Source organism: Lottia gigantea (genome assembly GCF_000327385.1).
Source record: "Lottia gigantea unplaced genomic scaffold LOTGIsca_101, whole genome shotgun sequence".
NCBI classification, from domain to species: Eukaryota; Metazoa; Mollusca; class Gastropoda; family Lottiidae; genus Lottia; species Lottia gigantea.
In genome coordinates, this window is record NW_008706772.1 from 672,169 (window position 1) to 697,538 (window position 25,370).

A 25,370-nucleotide genomic window follows, 5' to 3' on the forward strand; every position below is an offset into this window, starting at 1 on the left:
AAATAAATCGAAAGGAGAAATAATTTTGCTAATTAAAACAATATTCTGTATTCGCAGTTGCGTACAAAGTGTTTTGTTCAAAATGGCCGAAAAAGATAGTCAAAATAAAGATTTTTCTAAAATTATAGACAGCACTTATCACCCTAAGAGATTTTATGCATTCTATTCCTTTTTTCCAAACAAGTAAGAATAGGATGCAAGATTTTAATTATTTATATTCAGGCTCTTGATCTAGTTCGACAAAAAAGTCTAACGACTTGTCATTTAGTTTCCTGTTTAGTTTACATTGTGTAGACAAGATTTATGTATTGTGCATTGAAATCAATCCAATATGCACTTCACATAAAGAACAACATATCCACATTTTATTTTGAATATTTATGAAACCAGAAAAAAATTCAATTCTAAGTCGGCAAAATCAAAGTTCAATGTAGTCAGATAATACGGTGGGTTCGTTTTGCCGCATTGCCCAACATGCCGCATCGTGCCCAACTGCACAAAAACCACTTGTTCAACGAAACTAAAGGTTTCTGATAAAATCCGGAATGGTCATTTGTTTCACACGAAACGAAATATTTTAATCTGTTTTATTTATAATTTGGACCTCTTAGGGAAATCGAAACCATAGTTTTATGGTAAAATCTGGAATAAAATAAATACCAAGTACAAACGATCAGAAACGTAATATAAAATACATAAATCCATAAATATCAAGACAAGTTCAATAAATAAAATATTGGTCATAACTTGCAAGAGTTATGTCCCTCTGCTGCGTGCCTATAACGTCACCCACGTGCTAGAAAAAATGGCAACTGAGATGTCTGAAAGTAAAAATCTTCTGAATAATAAATCAGAATTATCAAGCGAGGAGAAGTTTAGAATTCTCGTATTAGATGTGCCCTATAATTCAGCAGTAGCTGAACCCCCACTGGTTCCAGATAAGTCCCAGAATGTCCTGGTGGACAAGGTAGAAGCTGGGGTTGATTGGCTCCACACTACCATCGGCAGTTGGAGACAAAAATAGACGAACCTGCAATTGTTTAAAAAAAATGACAGTTCAGACATCGGATGAATCCACAGGAAAATAAGTATTGCGGAATCTAAAACCGTGAGCGGTGAGGGTTATATTTTGAAAACTTAGTATTGTCACCATAATAGCAACAAGTATGCCTCTGTAAAAAGGCACAGTACCAAAGTCTTGAAACTATAGTTTCGATTTCCCTAACAGGTCCAAATTATAAATAAAAAGAAAATAGATGCAGGACATCAAATTAAAATATTTCGTTTCATGTGAAATAAATGGCCATTCCGGAAACCTTTAGTTTCGTTTTACAAGTCGTTTTTTTCAGTTGGGCACGATACGGCAAGTTTGGCAATGCGGCAAAACGAACCCACCGCAGATGATACCCGTAGTTTTAGTGGGAGGGTCAGGGAGTAATGAACTACATGTATCATTGTATGTTCTTGCCACTTTGTCAGACAATAGACATCGAATCTTTAGACTGTCAGAACTTCTTAGTCTCACACTTTAATTTGTTATATATATTTGAAAAAAGGATAAGCTTAAAGATTAGGCCTCATATAATATATGATATATTAAGTGTTAATTGACTTTTAATTTTCTATCAAAAAGGTCCATGGTATCGAGTGAAGATGATGGAAGTGAACAAGAAGATTGCAATTTCAGGTAAAGCAGCTTGAAGCTACAGGATGTTCTGTTAAAATATGAACTGTACTTAAGGAAACAATACAGACTGGAAATTAAAGTAAAATATCCAGTGGAAGTTAGTTATTCAATAAGAGACTTCCTCCTTTTGAATTAGGGGTTTCTTTTTTCAAAGTAAAAAAAATTTACTTTAGAAATACATCTAACTATTTGGCTAGTAATGCGAGATTTTAAATCGGTATCGTGATTGACCAATTAAATGACTGGAACACTAAAATTTCTTTAGCATTTCTAGTGTTTTTTTGAAACAGGCTCTAGATTATTTAGGAAATGTCATTATAATACCTTCTCTGATAGGTAAAATTTATGAACATAACAAACTTGAAATTCAAGTAAAAGCATGGAATAAGGTACTATCATAAATTGAGTACCATATCCTTAGAGGGGCGAAAAAAATGAACAACCCTTATTTTATTTTCTAGTTTAAGTGTGGCTGCTACTAATCTACCAGCATCAGCAGAAACAGACTTAAGAAGAACACTTGGTAATAAATTATCAAAAGTTTCCCATTTACCAGGGTGTGGTAATTTTCTATCATTGGGTCTTAGGTAAGAAGTTAGCTAGTATATGTATATATTTTAAAATCTATCTTTCAGTAAGACAGACGTTGGTCATAGGTTTCATTTGAAGGGATTTGTAGATGTGGAATCATTCATTTTCATGGGAGGCTTAATTTTTCAGGATTTCATTGGCCAGCTAATTCACGAAATTTCAAACACTATAATACTTTGAGGATCTGTAATTGATTAAAGGGAGTGTTAACAAGCAATGGTTTCAATAAAAAAGAAGTTACCGGTATTCTAAGAACTGGAAAAAGGAATTCTCACTTTTGTTGAAAAATCAAATTTTACCAATTGTTATTCAGCTTTCAGCTTTATTGAAATTTCAGCTTTAAACCAGTGCTGATAGTTTTTGTTTTGATGAAATTTTTTTTGTAATTTGAATTTAGACCAAACTTTATATTAGCTTTAATTTTTCTTGTGGCTACTTCAGTTAGGGTCTCAAGACAGCCCTCTTGAGCGTTCGTCAAATTAACCTTTTGAATTAATAACTGTGATAAATACCATGTCACCAAATGCTAGCACTAGAGAGAGTAGAAATAAAAGCTAAGAAAAAATTTTATTTAGACTTCCATCTTTAAATAATTATACCCAAATTGTTGCCAATTTTGGTAGAAAGTTTCCTTCTATGACATCAAACATATAAATGATAAGATATGCCTATATTTATAATGTTAACAATGCAAAGTTATTCTAAGACTATCTTTGCTACTTTGAAGCTGATAATTCAATTTACATGAAAATAATTAGAAAAATTTGATGGACAAGAAAATACTATTAAAAAAATAGATATCAACACAACAAATTTTGTCTTAATATGCTTCTGAAAATAATCCATGAAAATTTGGAGCCTATGAATATAAATGATTTCATAGATATATGGCATATGTTTTTAAAAAAAAAGCGACACTATAAACAATAATGTATGAACATATTTTGTATTACAGTTCTTCAGATGATACAAGTAATTCTGCAGTATGTTATTACAATGTATTAAGTTTATCTTCTCCACCAATTGATGATAATGATGCTGATAACACCAATAAGCAATTTGTTGTTTGTTTTGTTTCCTTCTCAGATACTTCATTAGATTTATATCCTTTAAAATATTGATTGATAACATCCGGTTCCATTTGATAAACTTTGAAAATTACAAAAAAAATCTAGATATAAGCTAGCTTCATTGCTGAAAATGTTGTGTTTCCACTTAGTTTAGTTTGTTGTCATAATCACATCTTCATATCGAAATGAGTAAAACTAACACTCTCACTATGCTCAAACAAGGAAAACTGTTTTCTTTGGTCCAACCATTGCTAACTAAAGGTAGCTTTTAGCTAGCACCATGGGGGTCCCCCATAAATTGCTGAACATAAAAATTCAGTTTCAATGCCATTTGTTTGACATTATACCCTTTTGAAACACATTTGAATAAGCTCAAAGTGGAAGTACCGTTTTGAAAAATACAAAATAGTTCATGAAATAAATTCCATGAAAGCTTATACAAATATCAAAGGTGCTTTATAATATTTAGTAACTAGGGCTGCTACAATGACTCGGTGAATCGCGATTCTTTCCTTCTTATCGATGCATTGCATTGGATAAAAATAATTGTGATGTATCGGCACGATTATATATTGACTCCCTTTAATAACAAATGACACAGAATCCTTGTGTATTTAAGACAGTATGTTATGATTTGAATTTTAAGTATAATTTTCAGATAAAAAAATTGTAAAAAATCAAAAACTTCAAGAATTTTTGTTCACAATTCACTACTTCTCAATGTATTCATTTGTTAAAAAGTGACAATATTTTGTAATAATTTTTAAGATTTATACTATTTTTCTCTTTCTTTATCTAGTAAATGAACCACAATATTTATCACAATAAATTGTATCGTTTAGTGTACTTCAAGAATGGTTGCAGCCCTACTATTAACCTACTGTACATCAATGCCATGTAAAATGTTAAATCACTAAGATTTGTCATAATCACCATCTGATCCAAATCATCCTCTATTTCATTCTGATCATTGTACTTTAAATCATATAAATAAGCAATTAAATAAACTTTTGTTGTATTAGCTAATTGACACTTTACTCATATTCTTTTGAAAAATTGACACTACTACTATGTAATAAACCAGCAATGTTTAAAGCAAAGGAATAAATCTGGAATGAACTCTTTTAAGGGTTTTTCCATGGAAAGTTCAAACATGTTGATGATCATTTTTTCTTTAACAGAATAACATTTAGACTGGAGTTAGATAATTATTGTAAATGTATAGTCAAACATCTAGATTCAGAGGTAAGTTGTTATAGATAATCAAGTTGGACTTGAAAAAAGTCTGGGAATGAATTCTCTTTTAAGGAATACTATCTCTTAGAATGGACATAAAATTGAAAGTCTCAAATTTAGTCAACAAGTGTATATATTCATCCGTTGAACTTACCAGTTGCCATGACTAAAGAATACAATTCTCTATATAAGATAATACATCCATTAAACTAAGTATTTTTTAAATATGCTTAGATACGGTGGCTCGAATACGACACATTTCACTTTTAATTTTGAATTAAAATCATCTAAGTTTTTAATTAAATATTACAAGAATTATCACCTAACTTTCATCTTGGTGAAAATAATTATCATCTTGGTGAAAATAATTATCATCTTGGTGAAAATAATTATCATCTTGGTGAAAATAATTATCACCTAGGTGAAAATTAAAGTTTTTAATTCAAAATAAAAAGTGGAAAATGTCGTATGTGAGCCACCGTACTTAGAAGCGTGTTTCAAAAATTATTTAGTTTTATGGATTTATTGGATTGTAAAGGAATTCTGTTGTATAGTTATGACAGCACTGATGAACGAAGAATTATTTGGGCTAAGTTGATAATATTTTTCTCACCCTAAGTGATAGTATGCCTTTAAAGGATAGTACGAAACCTTTCTATTCTTGTTATGTGCATCCTATATCAAATTTCACCATTCTTGAGCATTGTCTGAAATTTCTGAAAGTAACGGAATATGATATTTGGATCCCAGCAACCGTATGCTATCAGACAATAAGGCAGTCTAAAATAACAAGAAAGTCTCTTTACCCGCCCTTTAAATGGGATATTTATTTCTCTAATGTGATTCGTTTATTGTTCCTTGTTACCCAAGTCGATTTATAAGGTTTGAGAAATTGAAATTTGAAACTGAACAGAAAAGCAAGTTCTACCTTGACCAAATTACCCCCATTGTACAGAACCTCGCTTACCTTTTGGTCATTTGCCCTGTAAGGTATAAATTATTTCTATTTTATTTCATTTGTATATCACCTTATTTGTGACCATACTTTTAGTCGCTACATTCATGCTTGCAATAGATTTTCATATTTTGATATTTACCCACAAATTTCTTTGCAGTATGTCTAAATTCTTATTACTATATTGATATTGATCATATTTCCTTTATTTTTCTTCATGGCATGCCTTCAATCATTATACAGACATCATTATCTGATTATGTTCAACCCACACAACCGGTAAGATTCTAACATTATCATTCAGATTTTCCATCTGTTAGTTTTATTTTCTTTCCTTCCTGCATTCATGCTACAAAAAATGTTCCCGACACAAAAATTTCAGAAGGCAGGTTTCTCCTAAGACCTTATTCATGCCTCGTTTTTGAACATAACAAATGCAAGGCTCATAATGCAATTACATCATCTTTTGAATATATGACGTCATTAAACATTTGATCAACAGCAAGAAAGGGGCTTAAAACTCAGTAGCTCAACTAAATGAGTGGGGGCCTGTGGACTTAAAAGTGGGTTCGGCCCCCTCACCCATGACATTGTTTTTAGTATATGCTCTCTTGAGTCTCATATTTTTAAGTAAGGACATAATATTGCCCTCCGACATAAGGTATGATCCATTATATATTGTATGATAACCTTTTAGATACTTATTTTGGTGTTTTAAAAAGAAAAATTATGTGGACAGAGGCTACCTTAAGGGTTGGAGCCCTTGGACTATGGTAGTTGAGCCACTGTTAAAACTGACCTTTCTCAGATATGTGTGGGGGTAAACCTCATCTTAAAGTATCATTAATTAGCTTAATAAATTCTGAATTTAATGATCTAATGTATAATTAGTTTTGAGTTAGTGGAATTGAAAAAGGAGGTGATGAAGATGTCAATGTGTTGATTTCACTGCAGTGAAAAAAGGCCACCTTTTTTTGATTGCGTTATGAACCTTGTCCTGGATTCAATATGTCTGACCAGTAAATAAGGTCTATAATCTTTGCGTTTGATTACTTGAGTCGCGCTTCCACGTCAATGTTACTTCGGCATTGTTTGACATGTGCAGTGCAAGCGCGTAAACGAACGGTTTCGCGCTTACCCAATGGTTGGGATGAGTCGATAGTATGCAATTCTACGGCCACGAAAACTACTGTGTTTACAATATTTCAGAATCGAAATTTGGCAATTTTTCCATATGAATCAAAATATCAAATACAAAATACTCGTGAGAGTCTTAGATTGTCTTTGGGTTGATGGAAATATCAACCACTGTTTACAAACATGATTTTACAGAGGGGAATTTTCAGTCCAAAAAATTTTCTGGAAGGGAAGTGTGTCTATTTCAGATGTAAAATACTGAACCATCTATTTCTATGGACCCGATGACATTCTGAGACAAATGACATACAATTAAAAAATGTATTTTGAGTGAAAGAGCAGCTTATATGGCGATTAACCACAGCAATACAAATGATATTTACTCATTTGAATTTATTTAACTTCGTGGATAGTTTTTACCCGAGGGCAACTTTCGTAATAAAATATTTTGTATTGATCGCAGTGTCCGCCATCTTCTTGTATTGCACATTAGGATACTTGCCGAAGTAACCGGCCCAGGGGGTGGGTTACTTCGGCCTGGCACGAGTAAGCGCAAGTGATGATGTCATCGCTAAAACAAACGCATTCGAGCTTCCATGAGTAAGCGTAGAGCAAGTAATGGAACGGGCAAAATATATTGCATATATTAAAGGGACAGGTGGGGAATTTTTGGGGGTTGATTTAATCTTGAATATATGTAAATAGTGAAAAGTACTAGAAGTCGCATAATTCCTTTAAAAATTCTTCAAACTAGGAATTTTACTCACTATATCTATATATGTCTTTTCTATATATCACAGAGTATCTTAAAATGACGAGTCGTCGTTTTAACATTCAAATGCAGATAATTCTGGACAAACATGGATTTGAAGGCTCAAATTTCGACAGTGAGTCGTGAACACTATAACTGATTGGCTTAGCTAAGAAATTATCTAATTTTTGGTTTATATCATTTGACTGGTGCTACTCTCCGCTCATTTGAGTTTGCTACTTTGTTCTTCTGAAGAGTTAAGAACAGGCCATTAATTTACATTATGTAATTGAAGGATGTACCAGATACTCTTATGTCTTGAGAGTACTGAGTGAAAGTTATGGTTTTGTGGAATTTGTCGGCATTAGAAAATTGAATTTCTGAAAAATATTGTTAGATTTAGAATAAGTGATGGATGTTATATGTTATGATTTATATTTCAGTTATCACAGATTGATAGTAAATTAAAGGAGTACTTAAATGAATGGCATGAATCAGTTTTAGAATATTTAAAGAGATGTGTAGAGTTGTTTGGAGATAAAATATATTATTTAATTTTTACTGTAAGTATGTAACTGTTAGATGTTGACTAATGTTTGACTTTGAACGTTGGAGATTATAAATATCAAATATAGTTGGCTTAATAGAAGCTATATTAGAGGTTGCACACATTGTTATGGTAGATCCTGGGTTTATTTTGCATCTACGTGTACTTACTTTTCTCAGGATAGTGAAATTAGAAATTTAACGCCTTTTCTCAAACCAATAGTTTTGATAAGGATATTGTAACATTTGGTGATAGCATAAGATGAATCCTTGTCACTTTAAATGAAGGTTTTCTAACAAAAATTATGCGTATTGTGGACACCAATAGCATAAATTTGCACCATTCCAATTTTTGATCAGATGTCTGTGGTTCCAAAAAATTCTACTAAAACTAAGTATTTGATGATGTCACTAATCACAAAAGGCCTTTGTGATGAAGCATATTTTGTGATTAGTGACGTCATCAAACAATTAGTTTTAATGAAATTGCAGGAACCACAGTTGTCTGATCGAAAATTGGAATGGTGCAAATTGAAGCTCTCAGTGTTCCTGATACACATAAAAAAAATTAGAAAACCTCTTTACAATCCCATTAAGGGTCCATGTCAAAAATAAGTAATAAAAAATGTTTTAGTAAAATTGATACATTGTTGAAATTTACTAAAAATAATTCATAGAGTAGAATTTACATTTACACATGTTTTCCAAGTTAAAAAGATTGTTAACAGTAGCAAAGACATTGATTATTCAAGTAAAATTGATTAATGTTTGTAGGCATTATTAGATGGTAATTTAATGATAACTGGTGCAGGTCAGGAAGTACAAGAGGATATCAACAAGTAGGTTATTGATTCTTCTAGGCTAGCATGAATTTCCCCGCTTCAAAAAAGTCTTAACCCCTTTCTCCAGATTTGTCATGACCTGTCTCCAGTTTTTTTTCCTGACCTCTACATATGTATGCTTCTAGCACAATATCAAAAAGGTAATAATGAAATTTAAGAAATTGCTAGAGCACCTCAATTATTTGCAATCATATATGCTCGGGGAATCGAATATTCATGTTATTACTATGAATAGAAATAATTCCATTCCTGAGTATTGCTTAGATATGAAATAGATAGCCATATTTATTAGTCGATAACTAGTAAGATTCTGGAGAATCCTGTCTATCAGTCTATACATATGAAAGCCTTTTGGAATTGATTGATTGACTTTCAAAGACTCCAATGCTGTAGATGCTCACATTAAATACGACTGAAGGAGTATATTTAATGATTTCAAATAAAATTTTAAGAATGTTCATGTAAAAAAAACAATTCAAGAAAGCTACTAGTTACGTTTATGATGATTTTTCTTTTAGTAAAATGACAATGTATATATTATAGGTTTATTCAGTGTTGCAGTATATCACCATTAGTTGAACAGTTACAATGTGAAACTGATGATACACTGGTAGACGTTAGAAATCAACCTATTATTAAACTACATCTAGAATCTAACAATATTATATTTGATACTAACGGTATGTAGAAATCAACCTATCATTAAACTACATCTAGAATCTGACAATATTATATTTGATACTAATGGTATGTAGAAATCAATCTATTATTAAACTACATCTAGAATCTGACAATATTATATTTGATACTAATGGTATGTAGAAATCAACCTATTATTAAACTACATCTAGAATCTGACAATATTAAATTTGATACTAATGGTATGTAGAAATCAGCCTATTATTAAACTAAATTAAGAATCTGACAATATTATATTTGATACTAATGGTGTGTAGAAATCAACCTATTATTAAACTACATCTAGAATCTGACAATATTATATTTGATACTAATGGTATGTAGAAATCAACCTATTATTAAACTACATCTAGAATCTGACGATATTATATTTGATACTAATGGTATGTAGAAATCAATCTATTATTAAACTACATCTAGAATCTGACAATATTATATTTGATACTTGGTATGTAGAAATCAACCTATTATTAAACTACGTCTAGAATCTGACAATATTATATTTGATACTAGTGGCATGTTGAAATCAACCTATTATTAAACTACATTAAGAATCTGACAATATTATATTTGATACTAATGGTATGTAGAAATCAACCTATTATTAAACTACATCTAGAATCTGATGATATTATATTTGATACTAGTGGCATGTAGAAATCAACCTATTATTAAAATACATTAAGAATCTGATAATATTATATTTGATACTAATGGTATGTAGAAATCAACCTATTATTAAACTACATCTAGAATCTAACAATATTATATTTGATACTAATGGTATGTAGAAATCAACCTATTATTAAACTACATCTAGAATCTGACGATATTATATTTGATACTAGTGGCATGTAGAAATCGACCTATTATTAAACTACGTCTAGAATCTGACAATATTATCAACTTTGTTTAAAAAATATAGTTGTGGGATTTTGGCTCAATTTGACACAAGAACACATTTGTGGAATGATCAAGGCACACAATTGTTTTTTGTCACCGATTTTTGTTGCCGACTAGAGTCTTGTCAAGAGTTTCACCAGCTGGCTGCGGGCACATGAGGATATGGAAAATCTCCTGTTGATTGTTTTCCATGATGTAGATAATCAAGTGATGATCATGCAATTGAATCGGAAATTCTATCAATAATAAGGTAATCTAAAAATAGCCGGCAAGTGTTTTTTTTTTTATACATTGCCGGCTATTTTAGATTACCTTATTATTGATAGAATTTCTGATTGTATGGCAACAGGATAATCTTGTGTTGAAAGCACAGTCATGAGATTTTACTCATGTGTTGACGACAAAAATCAGCAACAAAAACTGCATCATGAGGTTAAATTTAGTGAACCTTTGGAAAAATCCATAAATTGCCACAATCAGATCAACTGTGCATCGCAGTACCTGCTGAATGTAAGTTTGTATATATTATATTTCAGGTAACATTCCATGTAAATTTTGTAAATTAGCTGGTGATCATCTGTTAACTATAGACTCAAATAACATTACTAAATTACGAGACTCTTTAGAATCAGTTAAACTAGCAGTAAGTTTCCTTATCGTTTTTTTAATCTATGGATGTCATACCTTATATTGGATAATTTGTCGACATAATGAAAAAAAAAAAAATGTTACCTCTTGTGGCACTACTCAGCAGTGACTCAGTGAGTTGGACTTTCGCTCACTAACCTGGAGGTCCAGGGTTCAATCCCACATGGTTTAGATATATTTTCAGATTTTACAACCTTGTTTTTCTCTAACAATACAAGATTGTTTAGTCGTTTGGACAACAAAACTGAACACAAAAGATATAAGGCTAATGCTCCTGTCCTGGTATAGAGCCTCTTATTGCACATTGCATGGTGTTGCCTGTCTTCATTAGCTCATTTAGGTTCAGAAAAGTAAGACGTAAACCTCCAATTATCTATGCATTATATCACTTAAAAATGTCCGCTGTATCACCTTATGAAAAGCATGTTTGATAACTGGTCCTGTCACTCTAATACATGTTTTATACGCCCACACGTAAGTATGGGTGTATATTGTAGTTGCCCCTGTTGGTCTGTCCATCGGCCTGTTCACATTTACCTCGTGCTCACTCTGCAGGCTACAATTCTCCATTGATTCTTATGATCTTTTCTATGTGTGTCAATATCATGATGAAGATGTGCACTATTGAATTTGGTGATGATCCGATGATTTTCTTGAGAAATATCGCAAAAAACTCTGATATCGCGTTCGTTTTTTTTCTCACTTTTTTTGGCTCGTGCTCATTCTACAGGCTACAATATAGAGTTTGTTTTACAGTTCACATTTAGCTCTTTAGCTAGGTTAGAAATTCGAGCAACCTCAGATATTTCGCCCCCCACTCGGACATTAACTGGGCTACGCCACTGCCCTTAACTAATATTTCCTAGAAACGTCACTGGATCTGATTTGAGCGCAACAACCGTCACTACTATATAGGTCAACACAACCAGATCATTTTATATTTGACTAAACAAATCAGTTGAGATGCAAAAACAGATTTGTGATATTTGTCTAGAAGCTTGATATAATTTTGATATAAATAACAGTAAAATTTCCTAAATGAAGTTTGAAGTCTATGCGTCAAATAACCCTGCTTAAACAATTTCAAAATTAAAACTCGACTTCTGGATTGGATTGTTGGTTATTGGGCAAAAAGAAATTGGGCCCGATATTCTTACTGTAGCCTTTACTTTCTTTTGAAATTGTGTGAATATCTATTTTTAGTTTATCCACAACTTGAACAAAGTGAAAAGATTTTTAAAGCAAGCAGAAATAGATCATTATGCGTTATATAGGTGAGTATTTATAATTCAATATTTTGGCATTATTTTTTTTGACAAGGAACTTTGGTATTTTGAAATGTTTTCACCTATAAAGCTGTAATTTGGTTAAAAGATGTCTAATATCCCTAAAAATATGAGGTCAAAATATTATGATCATATCTTTGACACTTTTTGAATAATCTAGAAAATTTCTGGGCCACCCGATATTGGTAACAGCCTAGTGAGACAATTTGTAGGAATGTTCTTTTTTGACCATTGTATCAAGTATATCAAACATGTATTATGAAATTTTAGGGTGTGAAACGTTGTTAAAGGAATATTAAACAATTTTTTTGTTGAGAATCTTTTTGCATGGAATAAGACATTGATTGGATGTATGCTGCTGAATATAGCCCTTGATGGAAAAACTGTAAAAAAAATTGACTGCATGTATAAACAAAGGTTATGATTGTCTCTAGTCTCTAACATGCAATCCAATCAAATGGTTGCATTAACATACTTTGGTCATACAAGAAAATAGTTTAATGAAGTCAATGTATAAGATGCACTTTGTAAAAGCTTAAGATTTTGAAGATGAACATAAGGTAGCACAGGGAAGTAAATGACTTTGTTAGAAATCAATCGCTGGAATGATCAATATTCAAACTAATTACTAAAAATTAACAGGACTTTAACAATTGGCAGCCCTAACAGTATAAGACTATTATTCAAAGCTTCTGCCAATAAGTCAGAATTTATTTGAAAAATAATCTGTCCATTTTATACACCCACATTCTAATGTGGATGTATATTGATATCACCCATGTTGGAAGTCCACAATTAGCTTGTGAAAGCGTTTAATGCCACAATTTTTATCAGATTTTTATCAAATTTGGTTTGTAGGTTTATTTCAGTGAGATCATGGACAAGTTCGAATTTGAGTATGATTGGACAAATGTAAAACAGATTTTCATCCCTTGATCACTAAAATTATTTCGGCTTGTGAAGAAGGTGACAGTTTATGTCAGAATTTTATGAAATTTTGTGTAGGTTTAAATTAACAATATCTTGGACAAGTAAGATTTATGCTACGATTTGATGCATAATGACAAATGCCCTTGATATTCTGAGAATTTATTAGGTAAATGTGCGTGTCTTGCTAGGTAAGGATCATATACAAGATATCAGGTCGTCTGAGTTATAAATACTATGTTTGATTGTTTCTAATATTTCAGGTCATATTTATATTTACGAAAATGTGGGTCTGGTGAATTGTTAGTAAGATATGTGAAACTGGATGCTTCGACAGAAACTTTGAGTGTATTAAAAACTTTAGAGGAATTCATTGAGAACCAAGAAACACCATTGCAGTGATATGTAGCAAATTCAAACTCTGAAATTCATACAATTACAATGGGTTCATTTTCTACCGGTAGATATCCCACCTGTATATCACATTGTAGAATGGGTACGGCCAGATTTGTCAGGCTATAACCTAATATGTATAGGCATGCCTATTTTATCATAGTTAAGTTCCACTTGGGTATTTTTTAGTAATTGCCCTTCATAAATCTGAAGGCATCAAATTTACTCAACAAATGTTAGAAAATACAGTGTTAATCCAATGTATTTTGAGGCCTCATTCTTGTTTGCATTTGACAAAATTTAAGAATCTGAAAACCCAGTACCTAAAAATTGCATATAGATGAAGTTTTTGAACAACAAATGCATCATGAAGTTCTTTCATATTAGAAGATATGTGAAGATTCTAGTGAATAAGGACAGTTATTTTCAACAGCTGACAGTGGACGTTATTGTTCTTGGCAAGCTATCTTTTTAAAATATCAGTTGTATTTTTCTTATTATCGTTATTTGAAATAAAGTTTATGTATTGTTAATCACATTTTAAATTTCCAGATAAATATACATATATATAAATACAGTATAATAGTATTCTTTAGAACTGTCACGCAGTTGTACTGGATAATAGTGACCTTGATAAAAACTATAACTTTCATTGATTTTTTTTTCCATTGCCCCTTTCAGGATCTGTGATCAATTGCATTGGCCCTCTTTCCTCTATCAATCCTTACTATTTCATTATTTTCTCTGAGGTTTTTACTGCAACCTGTTTCATGTCGGTGAACCTATATTATAATTGTCTTCAAATTTTATGCCAGACTACAAAGCACCTCATCACCCTCAAATATATCAAAATTAGAAAATCTCTGTATTTGATCATCCAGACTTACATTTTCAAAAGCTTTTTGGATGGCTGAAACAGATTAATAGTTATATAGGAACAATATTCAACAATTAGCAACACATATTGTATGTTCTCTTCTAGATTTTTAACATTGAATCAGTGCATATTATCTTGCTTTCAAATCAAAGACATTTTGATCACATCTTTTACTAACAACTTCAATAACCTTTTATATTGATGGATTCATGTTACCCTTCAGACTTGTAGATAAAGATGTAAATTTCAGTTCTCGCACATATTGTCTATCAGCTTATCATTTAAACTCATTTACAGCTGGGAGACTAGAATAATGATAGTGAGTAAAGATGACTATTAATTACACAAAAATTGTCAGTCTGACCAACTTAGTGACTAAAAAGTGACCAAAATGCCTTATTGAAGGTGTGCCTAAATCACTTTATCTAAATGACATTGTGGTAATATGAATTTGTGCATAATTATAAGTGTGTGCCTAAATGACATTTGCCTCAATGGTCACATGCCTAAAAGAAGTGTCCAACCAACCTTAATATGTATGTGTAAATGACAGTGAACCATCAAACATATAGAAAATGTCAGTCTGACCAACTCATCTGTCTAATATTAAAATATACTTGGCTATAATTTTTATTACGCTCAAAATATATAAACAAAGAAGTGGAACGACAATACTGCAGAGAATAATATGACATAGTGTATGAGACAATAAAACAATAAAAATAATTATAAACAAAATACTATAGTGACATAACACATTTATAGTGACATAACACATTTATAGTGACATAACACATTTATTGTTGTAAAACATCAAAGAAAGTTACCTAGTGGCGTAGTATTAAAACAATTTTATAACAAAAGTATAAAATAATTGAAAGATAAACAGATTACAAAATAAAACATAATCCTTGTGTGTATGAAAGATGAAGGAATCTTTGATATTCAATCCATGAAAAAAAAGACATCCGTTAGACCAATTGTACCTGAATTTCTAGCTAAGCTATTCAGTATTCACAGCTCACCATCGAAATTAGCGTTTAACAAAGTAAAAAAGACTATTCGTCTTTTCCAGAGACTTTATCGTACATAGAAAAGACATAAATAGAAATAAAAGAAATACCTAGTTAAGGGTATTTTTGAAGGAATTATGCAATTTTTGTTCATTTCTAGTACTTCTAAAGACTATTTACATATATGAAAGATCCAAATCAACCCCCGAAAACAGACCCGTCCCTTAAAATGATAATATCAAAAACTATTTAAAAGTAAGATTCACTTACTAAAAACTTTAAATGTTTTTACTCATTGTAGATAAAATCGTTTTGTTTGTGGATGTTACTACACCTCTCATCCTTGATCTGACACAATTCTTCTTTAAATCATGTTCAAACTTTATCCCAAACTTGTCCTACTGAGCTAACCAATCAAATGTCTGATTAAGGTGAGCAGACAACAGACAAGTAAAAATTTAAGGATGTATATCCCAGAATACCTCAGAAAGGAAATTTAAGTTATTTGATTGATTACATATTACATAGCCCAAACCATGAAATTCATAACATATTCATAAGATCATGATTGGCAAGAGGGGTCACCTAATGAACAGAAGACAGAAACATTGAAATTTCCAATCGGTTTGGAACATGAAAAACAAAATAATGATGATCTTTTACAGTGAATGTCATTGCTGATACTGTATATTTACTGGGTAATCTCAAACTTTCACCCTAAAGATCATCTTATTATAAGTGCATGAGTGTAATTTAGGCTTTATTTGCCCCAAATTCGATGAAATTATGTCAAAATGAAATTGTAAAAACTGATCAAAGATCTAATGATTTGAGGTATGCTTTCAGAGATTCAAAAGGATCTGTTATTTCAGTTTTAGCTGTAGATATTTGAGTCAGAGGTCTTTTATCAAGATTAAGATTGTTATCATGTAGAAAGGTTTTTAGATCTGAAATAGGTTTCATATCATTTTCGCTTAATGAATACAGCTCCTCTTTCAATTCTGGAAAGTTTGTTGGAATCATGGAATGTACATCATCAATTGATTCTTCTTCTTCTGCCTCCAGATTGACTTCATTATCTCCCTTTGAAGAGTTCACTGCTGTTTTGTCTTGATCTTGCCTTTCTGAAATATTCCTTTTGGCTGAAGGATTTTCATTCTGAGAATCCTTTCTGATATTATTATTTTCAATGGAGTTTTTCTTTTCAGCAGAACTATCAAGTGGACATTTTTCTGTTGGCTTCTGAGATGAAGAAATGTCATCTTTGGAGGGCGTTTTCCTTTGCTCTTTAGGAATTACTGTAGAATATTCACATACATTTGATACAGGGCTTTTGTCATTATTCTTAGATGTAAAAACTTCATCATCATCAATGGAAGCATAATGACTGCTGGTATCTGCTTTAGGACTAACAGAGGTGTGAAATTTGTCAATATCTTCATATTGGGCACTTGATGATGATGCATGTTGAACAGTATTTTTATGACCTTGGTTCATATCTATTTCATCATAATGATGCAAGTTAGTAGATTTCCTGTCAGTTGTTGGTCTGAAATACAAATGAAGATAAATAAATCAATCAAACAAGCAAGATCAGCTATATGAAAAGATTCAAATTCATTAAAGTCTAAGAATGTGGAACACAAATCTGGATGTGTACCGAGGGTGACTTCACTTTCAATTCATGATCTGACAAAAAATTGTATGGATCTTTAATTCTGGCTTTTAAATATTCAACCAATCAAATGCTCTGTTAAAGATCTCATGCCACTTTTGACAGTGTTTTTGATTAATTAGCATAAAATATGACAAAAGCAAATCAAAATTTCTCAAAAATTAAATGAAGTATGAGAACTAAAAATAAAAAGCATGAAAAAAAAGAATAAAACTTACACATTTATATTGTCTTTAAATGTCATAGCCTTCTGTAAATGTTTTATCCATTCATTGCATTCATTAGTAGTGCCAGCAGTCTGTAGGAGAAAAAAAATCATAAGAAATTCCTTAAAAGGATAGGTTCAACATCTGTTTGATCACTTATTCCTTAGTCTCAGAAATTATTAATACTATTAGTAATAGTTTTCACAGATCACATACGTTTCCCCCTGTCAGTGATGCAGGTAAGAGGGGCTGACATGGAAAAAGCGTCTAGTCGTTTGGATAGGACAATAAACCGAGGCCCCGTGTGCTACAGGCTGTGCATGTTAAAGATCCCTCGACAGTTGGAAATCGAAAAAGAGCAGACTAATGCCGCTGTCCTGGAAAAATTTCCCTCACCGCGCCCTGCATGGCGTTGCCCGTCTTCATTAGCCCACATGGTGCAGAAAAGTAGGACGTAAAACTCCATTCATTTCATTTCAAAATTCTAAATTTGAGCCTTTAAATCTATGTGTGTCTAGACTTATCAGCGTTTGAAAGTTAAATTGCTGCCCGAAATCAAGCCTTAAAAATGGCAAACAATGGCCCTTAACATATCGTCTTGCATATCACTACATCTCATTGAATCAGTCATGGCTGATACAAACTTTAGGCCTATATCAATAGATTAACTAATGACAATTTTTAAATCACTGAATTAAATAATACAGACTGAAAACTCTCCTAATTGTGGCCATTGTCTAGAAGAAGATAAAATCCAATTGCTTTCAGAATCTGCCAGTCAAAAGGTCAAACCTGAGTGTCACTTAAGAATCTTGTAGGGTGTTAGTCAGTAAGGTCATTAACCTCTTGCTTCTGATTGCATAATATTGTTCCACGTGATAAGAATCTAACTTTTTACTTGTATATACGACTTATATATGCTATTATGTACACTAGATACTTCAAACACATGTTTCCAAATGAAAACAAGTTTGTTAAGATTCAGGTTTCATAACTTGACTTTATTCACAACTGATTTAAAGCTGTCTTGTTGTTTACAAATGGCTTCATGCTACAAGATTTTGAGGGATGAGGAAGAATAACATGTTTGAACAATTAATACTTACAAAAGTGATATTCTTGAATTTGGTAACTATTTCAAACTGTAAGCCAGATTTATCTGAATTTATTTTTCTTATCATCTGAGCTTCTGTTAAATCTATGGAACTCACAACTGATGATCTCTACAAGCAAATCAACAGAGGATACAATAAACTACACCAATCTAGTTTTTGAATGGCATTGGCATTTAGCGATTCAGAGTACGATATATAGACGTCGAAATGTTGCATTAAACTTTAACCAGTGATTGTTGTTCCATAAAGCTGTGTCTATATACACCAATCTAATCAAAAATTTTTTTTCTATTAGCTTTTTTCTTAATATGGTCACTTCAGTTAGGATCTTACGACAGCCCTCTTGAACCTTCGTCAAATTAACCTTGACCAAACCTGATAAACACTGTATCACAAAATGCCAGCACTGGAGAGGGTAGAAATTTGATTGGTTAAAGCAAACGTCATCGAGTTGGGTCAAAAGGTAAATTTGAAGAAAGTTCAAAAAGGCTGTTGTAGATCCTTACTGAAGTGGTTATATTAAAAATAAAAGCATATAAAGCTTAGTCTAAACTACACAATCTTATAGTTATTTTGGATACTGAAAATTGTTCATAATAACTAAAATTGAGCTCTATTAGCTCCCAGAACAGGTTAATAAGATTGAATGCAATGGTTTGCCATTGATTCTATTGAGCTTTATGACTGCTGACATATTTTATGGTCTCCAAACTAATTCAAGTAATTACTTATTTCTCTAATTATTTATTCCTTTTCAATAATCAAAAAACTTCCTTGATAGAAGTATTTCTATAGAACATTTGAAATAAAAAAACAACCTTTTTTGGCAAGAATTATTTAGATTTATATCAAAATCTGAGCGATGGATAAGATAAAGCTATCTATGAAAACATTTCTAAACACTGTCATTATACAATGTTAAAGGTAAATGAATATTACCAGGTATCCTGTTGAGGAAAAATTATGGTAAAAAAAACCACAATACTATATGTGTGTGTTTAATGGGGAAAAAAATCTAATATTAACAATTGCTATTTGAAGCATCTTCACTTTTATCTTAGTAACAATTTTAATAGCATCTCTTCCAAGATTCCAGCTTCCTGAAAGCCAGTTACCTTTGCCTCATAGGATATGTTGATTCTTCCTGTTTATTACAATATAAACCTTTAGTAATTGATTGGTATATGATTAAGTATAAAATGTACCTTGTTATTACTCTGGTGACAATATAACCAAGCATCCTGTAAAAAACACCATGTCTTCTTTTGTTTCCCTAATAATTTCTAAAAACATAAAAATATTAACTCTTGAAAGTGTTACAAATCTGCACTATGTATTATCCACTAAAGATGTAATCATCCAAATGATATTTTTGCAGATTATTTCTGCACTATTGATAAAAGAATGTGAACATTATTTAATAAAAAAGAAATTTAAGGTTTGAATGAAAAAAATTGTTTTAGATGTAAACAAGTGGTTGCCTAGCAAGATACGCCCACTTCCTTGATAAATTTTCAGTGTCAAGGCTTGTTGCCAATCTGTGTCAACAAATCGTAACACAATCAAATCAAATGTGTGCCAACACACAAGCCAACAAATTTAATTAAGTCAAGGGCAATAACTCAAATTCTGTTCATCGAAAAATTGTCAAATTCAAACTTTACCAAGATCTTATCGTAATAGATGATCACACCACATTTCATTAAAATCATATGAAAACTGTAATCTCTATAGTGTTCACAAACAAATTTTGATGCGTGTCAAATTCGAACTTGTCCAAGATCTCGTCAATATAAATCATCACACCAAATTTCATTAAAATCAAATAAAAACTGTATTGTGTTCACAAGCCAATTGTGGACGCACGGACTGACAGGGGCGACCACATTATAATGTGGGCGTATAAAAAGGATAATTCCAATACAACAATAAGACAAATTTAAACATGAACTCCCTGCAATCATATGATCAATATTTTGTCATCTTATTAGTTAGTGGCATTGGCTCAGGGCATCAAAACCCACAACTTAATTAAACAAAATAGAGCATTTCTACAAACTGATCAAATTTTCAATCTAGTGACTATAAATATTTGAAAGTAAACCCCTATTCAAAACAAGATGATGGTTTTACATCAGAAGCATTTTGTTGAAATTACTTGGTGAAAAGTTTGGTGATATTAATCTTCACAATGGTCAACTTAGTCTTATTCACTGATTGGATTGTACGCCAGAAAATATAGCCAATCATTGCCCTCAACAGACAACACTGAACATTATGGCTTATTGTTTTTCAGACTTTCTGTCTAGGACTTTAATCGCTATATTTACAAAACTTCCCTGATACAAGAAAGTGGCTATTGCAGTCAAGGTATAAGTATGAAGTTTGTAATTGCTTGACATTGTGAAGATGAGTGATAAAGCAAGGAAAGTTTAAATTGCTAATATGTAATTCAGGCAATTTACATCTGAATATTATTAGTTAGGTTTGACAAAAAAAAACTTCCTGGTGTAAGTTTATGTAGTTGTTCTGGCATATTGCCATTTATAACTATTGAAGCTTATCCAAATACAATCTTTTTAGTTCAATAAAACATTGAAATCCATCTTAAGTGTTTTAAAAATTTACATTGATCAAACTTGATCAACTGTCATATAAACAAGCAAGTCCTGAACTCGCTGATCAAATGTGAACTCAAACCATTTAAGCATTAGCTAATATAGACTCAGTCTCTTGAAAGATAGTTGACGGTGGGTTGATGACAAGTTAATGCTTGCTTCCAGCGGATGCTGATATTGCACACTATTGAAAGCTGGTAAACAAGGCTCCCTTACAAACTAATAAAATAGTCTTTCTTACAAATTAATAAAATGTTTCCCTTTTTTAAAACTAGTACACAAGCCTACATAATATTAATAAAGTAGCCCCCCCCCCCTTACAAACTAATAAACTAATATCTCTAACAAACCTATAAACTAATCTCTCTAACAAACTAATAAACTAATCTCTCTAACAAACCAATCAACTAATATCTCTAACAAACCTATAAACTAATCTCTCTAAAAAACTAATAAACTAATCTCTCTAACAAACCAATCAACTAATATCTCTAACAAACCTATAAACTAATTTCTCTAACAAACTAATAAACTAATATCTCTAACAAACCTATAAACTAATCTCTCTAACAAACTAATAAACTAATCTCTCTAACCAACCAATCAACTAATATCTCTAACAAACCTATAAACTAATTTCTCTGACAAACTAATAAACTAATCTCTCTAACAAACTCGTAAACTAATCTCTCTAATAAACTAATCTCTCTAACAAACTAATAAACTAATCTCTCTAATAAATTAATCTCTCTAACAAACTAATAAACTAATCTCTCTAACAAACCAATCAACTAATATCTCTAACAAACCTATAAACTAATTTCTCTAACAAACTAATGAACTAATCTCTCTAACAAACTCATAAACTAATCTCTCTAATAAACTAATCTCTCTAACAAACTCATAAACTAATCTCTCTAATAAACTAATTTCTCTAACAAACTAATAAACTAATCTCTCTAATAAACTAATCTCTCTAACAAACTAATAAACTAATCTCTCTAACAAACTAATAAACTAATCTCTCTAACAAACTAATAAACTATTTTCTCTAACAAACCTATAAAATAATTTTTCTAACAAACTAATAAACTAATCTCTCTAACAAACCTATAAAATAATTTCTCTAACAAACCTATAAACTAATCTCTCTAACAAACTAATAAACTAATCTCCCTATCAAACTCATAAACTAATCTCTCTAACAAACCTATAAACTAATTTCTCTAACAAACTAATAAACTAATTTCTTTAACAAACCTATAAACTAAACTCTCTAACAAACCTATAAACTAATCTTTCTAACAAACTAATAAACCCATCTCTCTAACAAACCTATAAACTAATCTCTCTAACAAACTAATAAACCCATCTCTCTAACAAACCTATAAACTAATCTCTCAAACAAACCTATAAACCCATCTCTCTAACAAACCTATAATCTAATCTCTAACAAACCTATAGACTAATCTCTCTAACAAACTAATAAACTAATCTCTCTAACAAACTAATAGCTAATCTCTCCAACAAACCTATAAACTAATCTCTCTAACAAACTAATAAACTAATCTCTCTAACAAACTAATAGCTAATCTCTCCAACAAACCTATAAACTAATCTCTCTAACAAACTAATAAACTAATCTCTCTAACAAACTTAAATTAAAGGCCAAGAGAGCTCATTTCTGACAATTTTGAGGTGCCAAAAACATATCAAAATCTATATCTTTTTGGTTTTGTACAAAGACACTGTAAATAAATCAATCTCTGCTGAACTGAAGAAGGTTTTGCTGGGGCTTTGCACTCACTTGCTTAGGTCCAGGGTCCAGCACCCACAGACCCCACTCTAATGACAGGGCTATATCACATTCACATACAACTTTGTATGAAAACAAACACACATCTCTCCAAGATATGTACATTTGAAAATAAATCTGAGTTCGAGTGACAGTTGAAAAAATTCTAAGATTAACCGTACAGTCAAGTAACCTAATTTCGTGCTAACCTATTTTTCGTGCATCTACAGAAATGATTAATAATTAATATATGCGACCTCGGCATTTGCTTGTTTTGATAAACATGGGTTATCTGTACAATATCAGCTAGTAGAATGAATCCAGTGGTTTCAAGCAAGGTAAACTATATTAATGTTTACTTTGACAAATACAAAATTGCGGATATCAGTTATTACCAAACGTTACAATTTTTTATCGGCCAAATTTCCTTATAATCCCTAGCTGTAATCGGAATTCCAAGTGTCGTCTGCTAGAATGTATTCCAACGAATGAAGTCATGTGATCATCTAGTGGATTCCGTGTCAGCAGAAAATTTCTATGGAACACATATGTGGGCCATATTCTTACGTTGTTTCAATGACTTATAGCAATAAATCACACTACTGTCTTATTTTGTCAGTCACAATTTTGTTTTTTAAATTATGGTTCTTTCAAGGAATTGTCACTAGTTATAATGAATGGATATTAAAGATAAATACTAAGTTAATTATACCACCCGGTATCCATACAACGTGTTTTTCTAGACTTATTTATAGATCAAACATTGTACACGAAAATAGGTGACGCATTTTGCCGCCGTTGTTGAGTTGGTTACTCATGAAATGTAGGTCAAAGTGAGGGATTCATAAAGAAAATCGAAACAATTCAGTTTAATTATTTTATAGAATATCTGAGGAAACATCTAAGACATAAAAGACGAAAATAGGTTACACCACTGTACTATTTTGAGGCTGCTATTCCAGATCTCCAAAAATGATAGAAAAAAATTCAAAAAACTTTTTACTTTGCCCAGACAATAATGGGAAAAAATTAAATATTGATGATATAGAATTTATAAATAACACCATACCAAACAAGCCATGTCCAATTTAAATGAAACAATAACTTACATTGAAAATGTCAACAAATTTTTTAAAAGCAAAAGAAAAGGAGAAAACGCCCACTTTTCTTCCAAACTTACCGACACTGTGCCTGTTCCATGTTTCTCCAAATAACCCTCAAAATCAGCCGACTCTGGTAAACTGACAGCCATTTTCGAGATGATCAAAAGCAGATATTTACAACTGAATAAAAACAATTCATATTTTCATTGACTCCATTAATGTCATGTCATATGTCGACAAGAAAATAAAGGGTCAAAATTGACAACTTCCTCCTTACTTTATTTACCTTGTTAAAACGGGGTCAACGCACGAATGGGAGATAATCCAAGACGGACCGAATCTGAATACAATGGATACATTTAAAAATATTTTAAACCCTTTTAGCATACTGTCTTGACTCTAATTGCAAATAAAAAATTTATCAAAAATTGAAAAAAGGTATTTTTTACGAACTGCCAGTAGTTAATATTAATATGGCATAAGATCTAACACGAAAAGTAACAAATCTGTAGGCGTAGGCGCGCGTCTGTGCAGCAGTACTAATAATATTGATTCACCACATTAAGTTAAAAACAAATACATGTATATCTACATAGAGATTAGGGTGGTTGGAAGGTAAAAAGTTACTATCCAACAGAATGCACTGGCACAGGGTTAAAGCAATGTTCATGAATGTTAAGGCAGTGCAGAGTTAGTTGACTCAGCACATAGAATAATACATAATAGAAATAACTCTATGGGTAAGTAAATTAACTGTGGTCTGAGGCTGAATCATGGGCAATTCCCGATTCTATTTTAGGTATTATTTACAAAGCGAAAGAGAAAGTAGAACTTTAACTAGGAGTTAGGGAGAGGCATTTAATTAAGATAGCAGGGTAATTATTATAATATTACATAAAGTCTACATCGAATTCTCGATACTTTGAATGAGGGCAATAAATTATGCATAGGATAGGCCTACTCTGTATTAAGATATATAATAAGATAAGATGTCGCTCAATAAAACTGGAGGAAAAAAGATTGTACGGCTAGATAAAAGAGACTAACGCTCAGCTATTACTTGGAAATTTTCATCGATAAGGAAAGATGCGATTTTTCCATCAAAATTTCCGGGAACGTCATATTTGTTTTTTTCCATTTGGCATTTCTAGATGTGATAAAGCCAGTCAGGTTAGTAGACAATATTAATGAAGGGCTTAATTAACCAAATACTTGATAATTGCAAGTAAATTGTAGTAGGCTGCAGTCTTACTCAGTGATGAAGATTAATATGTCAAAATTTTTGCTCATGACAAAT

General features: G+C 31.5%; 2 protein-coding genes across 2 annotated transcripts; one reads left to right on the forward strand and one right to left on the reverse strand.

Moving 5' to 3' along the window:
* Positions 1–84: 84 nt before the first annotated feature.
* On the forward strand, positions 85–13,680 carry LOTGIDRAFT_237294 (hypothetical protein; the record flags this gene model as incomplete). The annotated part of the gene is made up of 12 exons (XM_009046444.1): positions 85–183; positions 1,634–1,687; positions 2,149–2,274; positions 3,234–3,380; positions 4,536–4,593; positions 5,783–5,818; positions 7,871–7,990; positions 8,748–8,812; positions 9,359–9,495; positions 10,954–11,060; positions 12,269–12,339; positions 13,542–13,680. The coding sequence occupies exons 2-12, from the start codon at positions 1,638–1,640 to the stop codon at positions 13,678–13,680; spliced, it is 1,056 nt and encodes a 351-aa protein (XP_009044692.1). The 5' UTR covers positions 85–183; positions 1,634–1,637.
* A 1,481-nt stretch (positions 13,681–15,161) lies between these two features.
* LOTGIDRAFT_237295 (hypothetical protein) lies at positions 15,162–24,342 on the reverse strand. Its single transcript, XM_009046445.1, has 5 exons — positions 24,151–24,342; positions 19,763–19,840; positions 18,549–18,665; positions 17,455–17,534; positions 15,162–17,110 (listed from the first exon to the last, which is right to left on the reverse strand). The coding sequence occupies exons 1-5, from the start codon at positions 24,220–24,222 to the stop codon at positions 16,375–16,377; spliced, it is 1,083 nt and encodes a 360-aa protein (XP_009044693.1). The 5' UTR covers positions 24,223–24,342; the 3' UTR covers positions 15,162–16,374.
* Between the last annotated feature and the right edge of the window lie 1,028 nt (positions 24,343–25,370).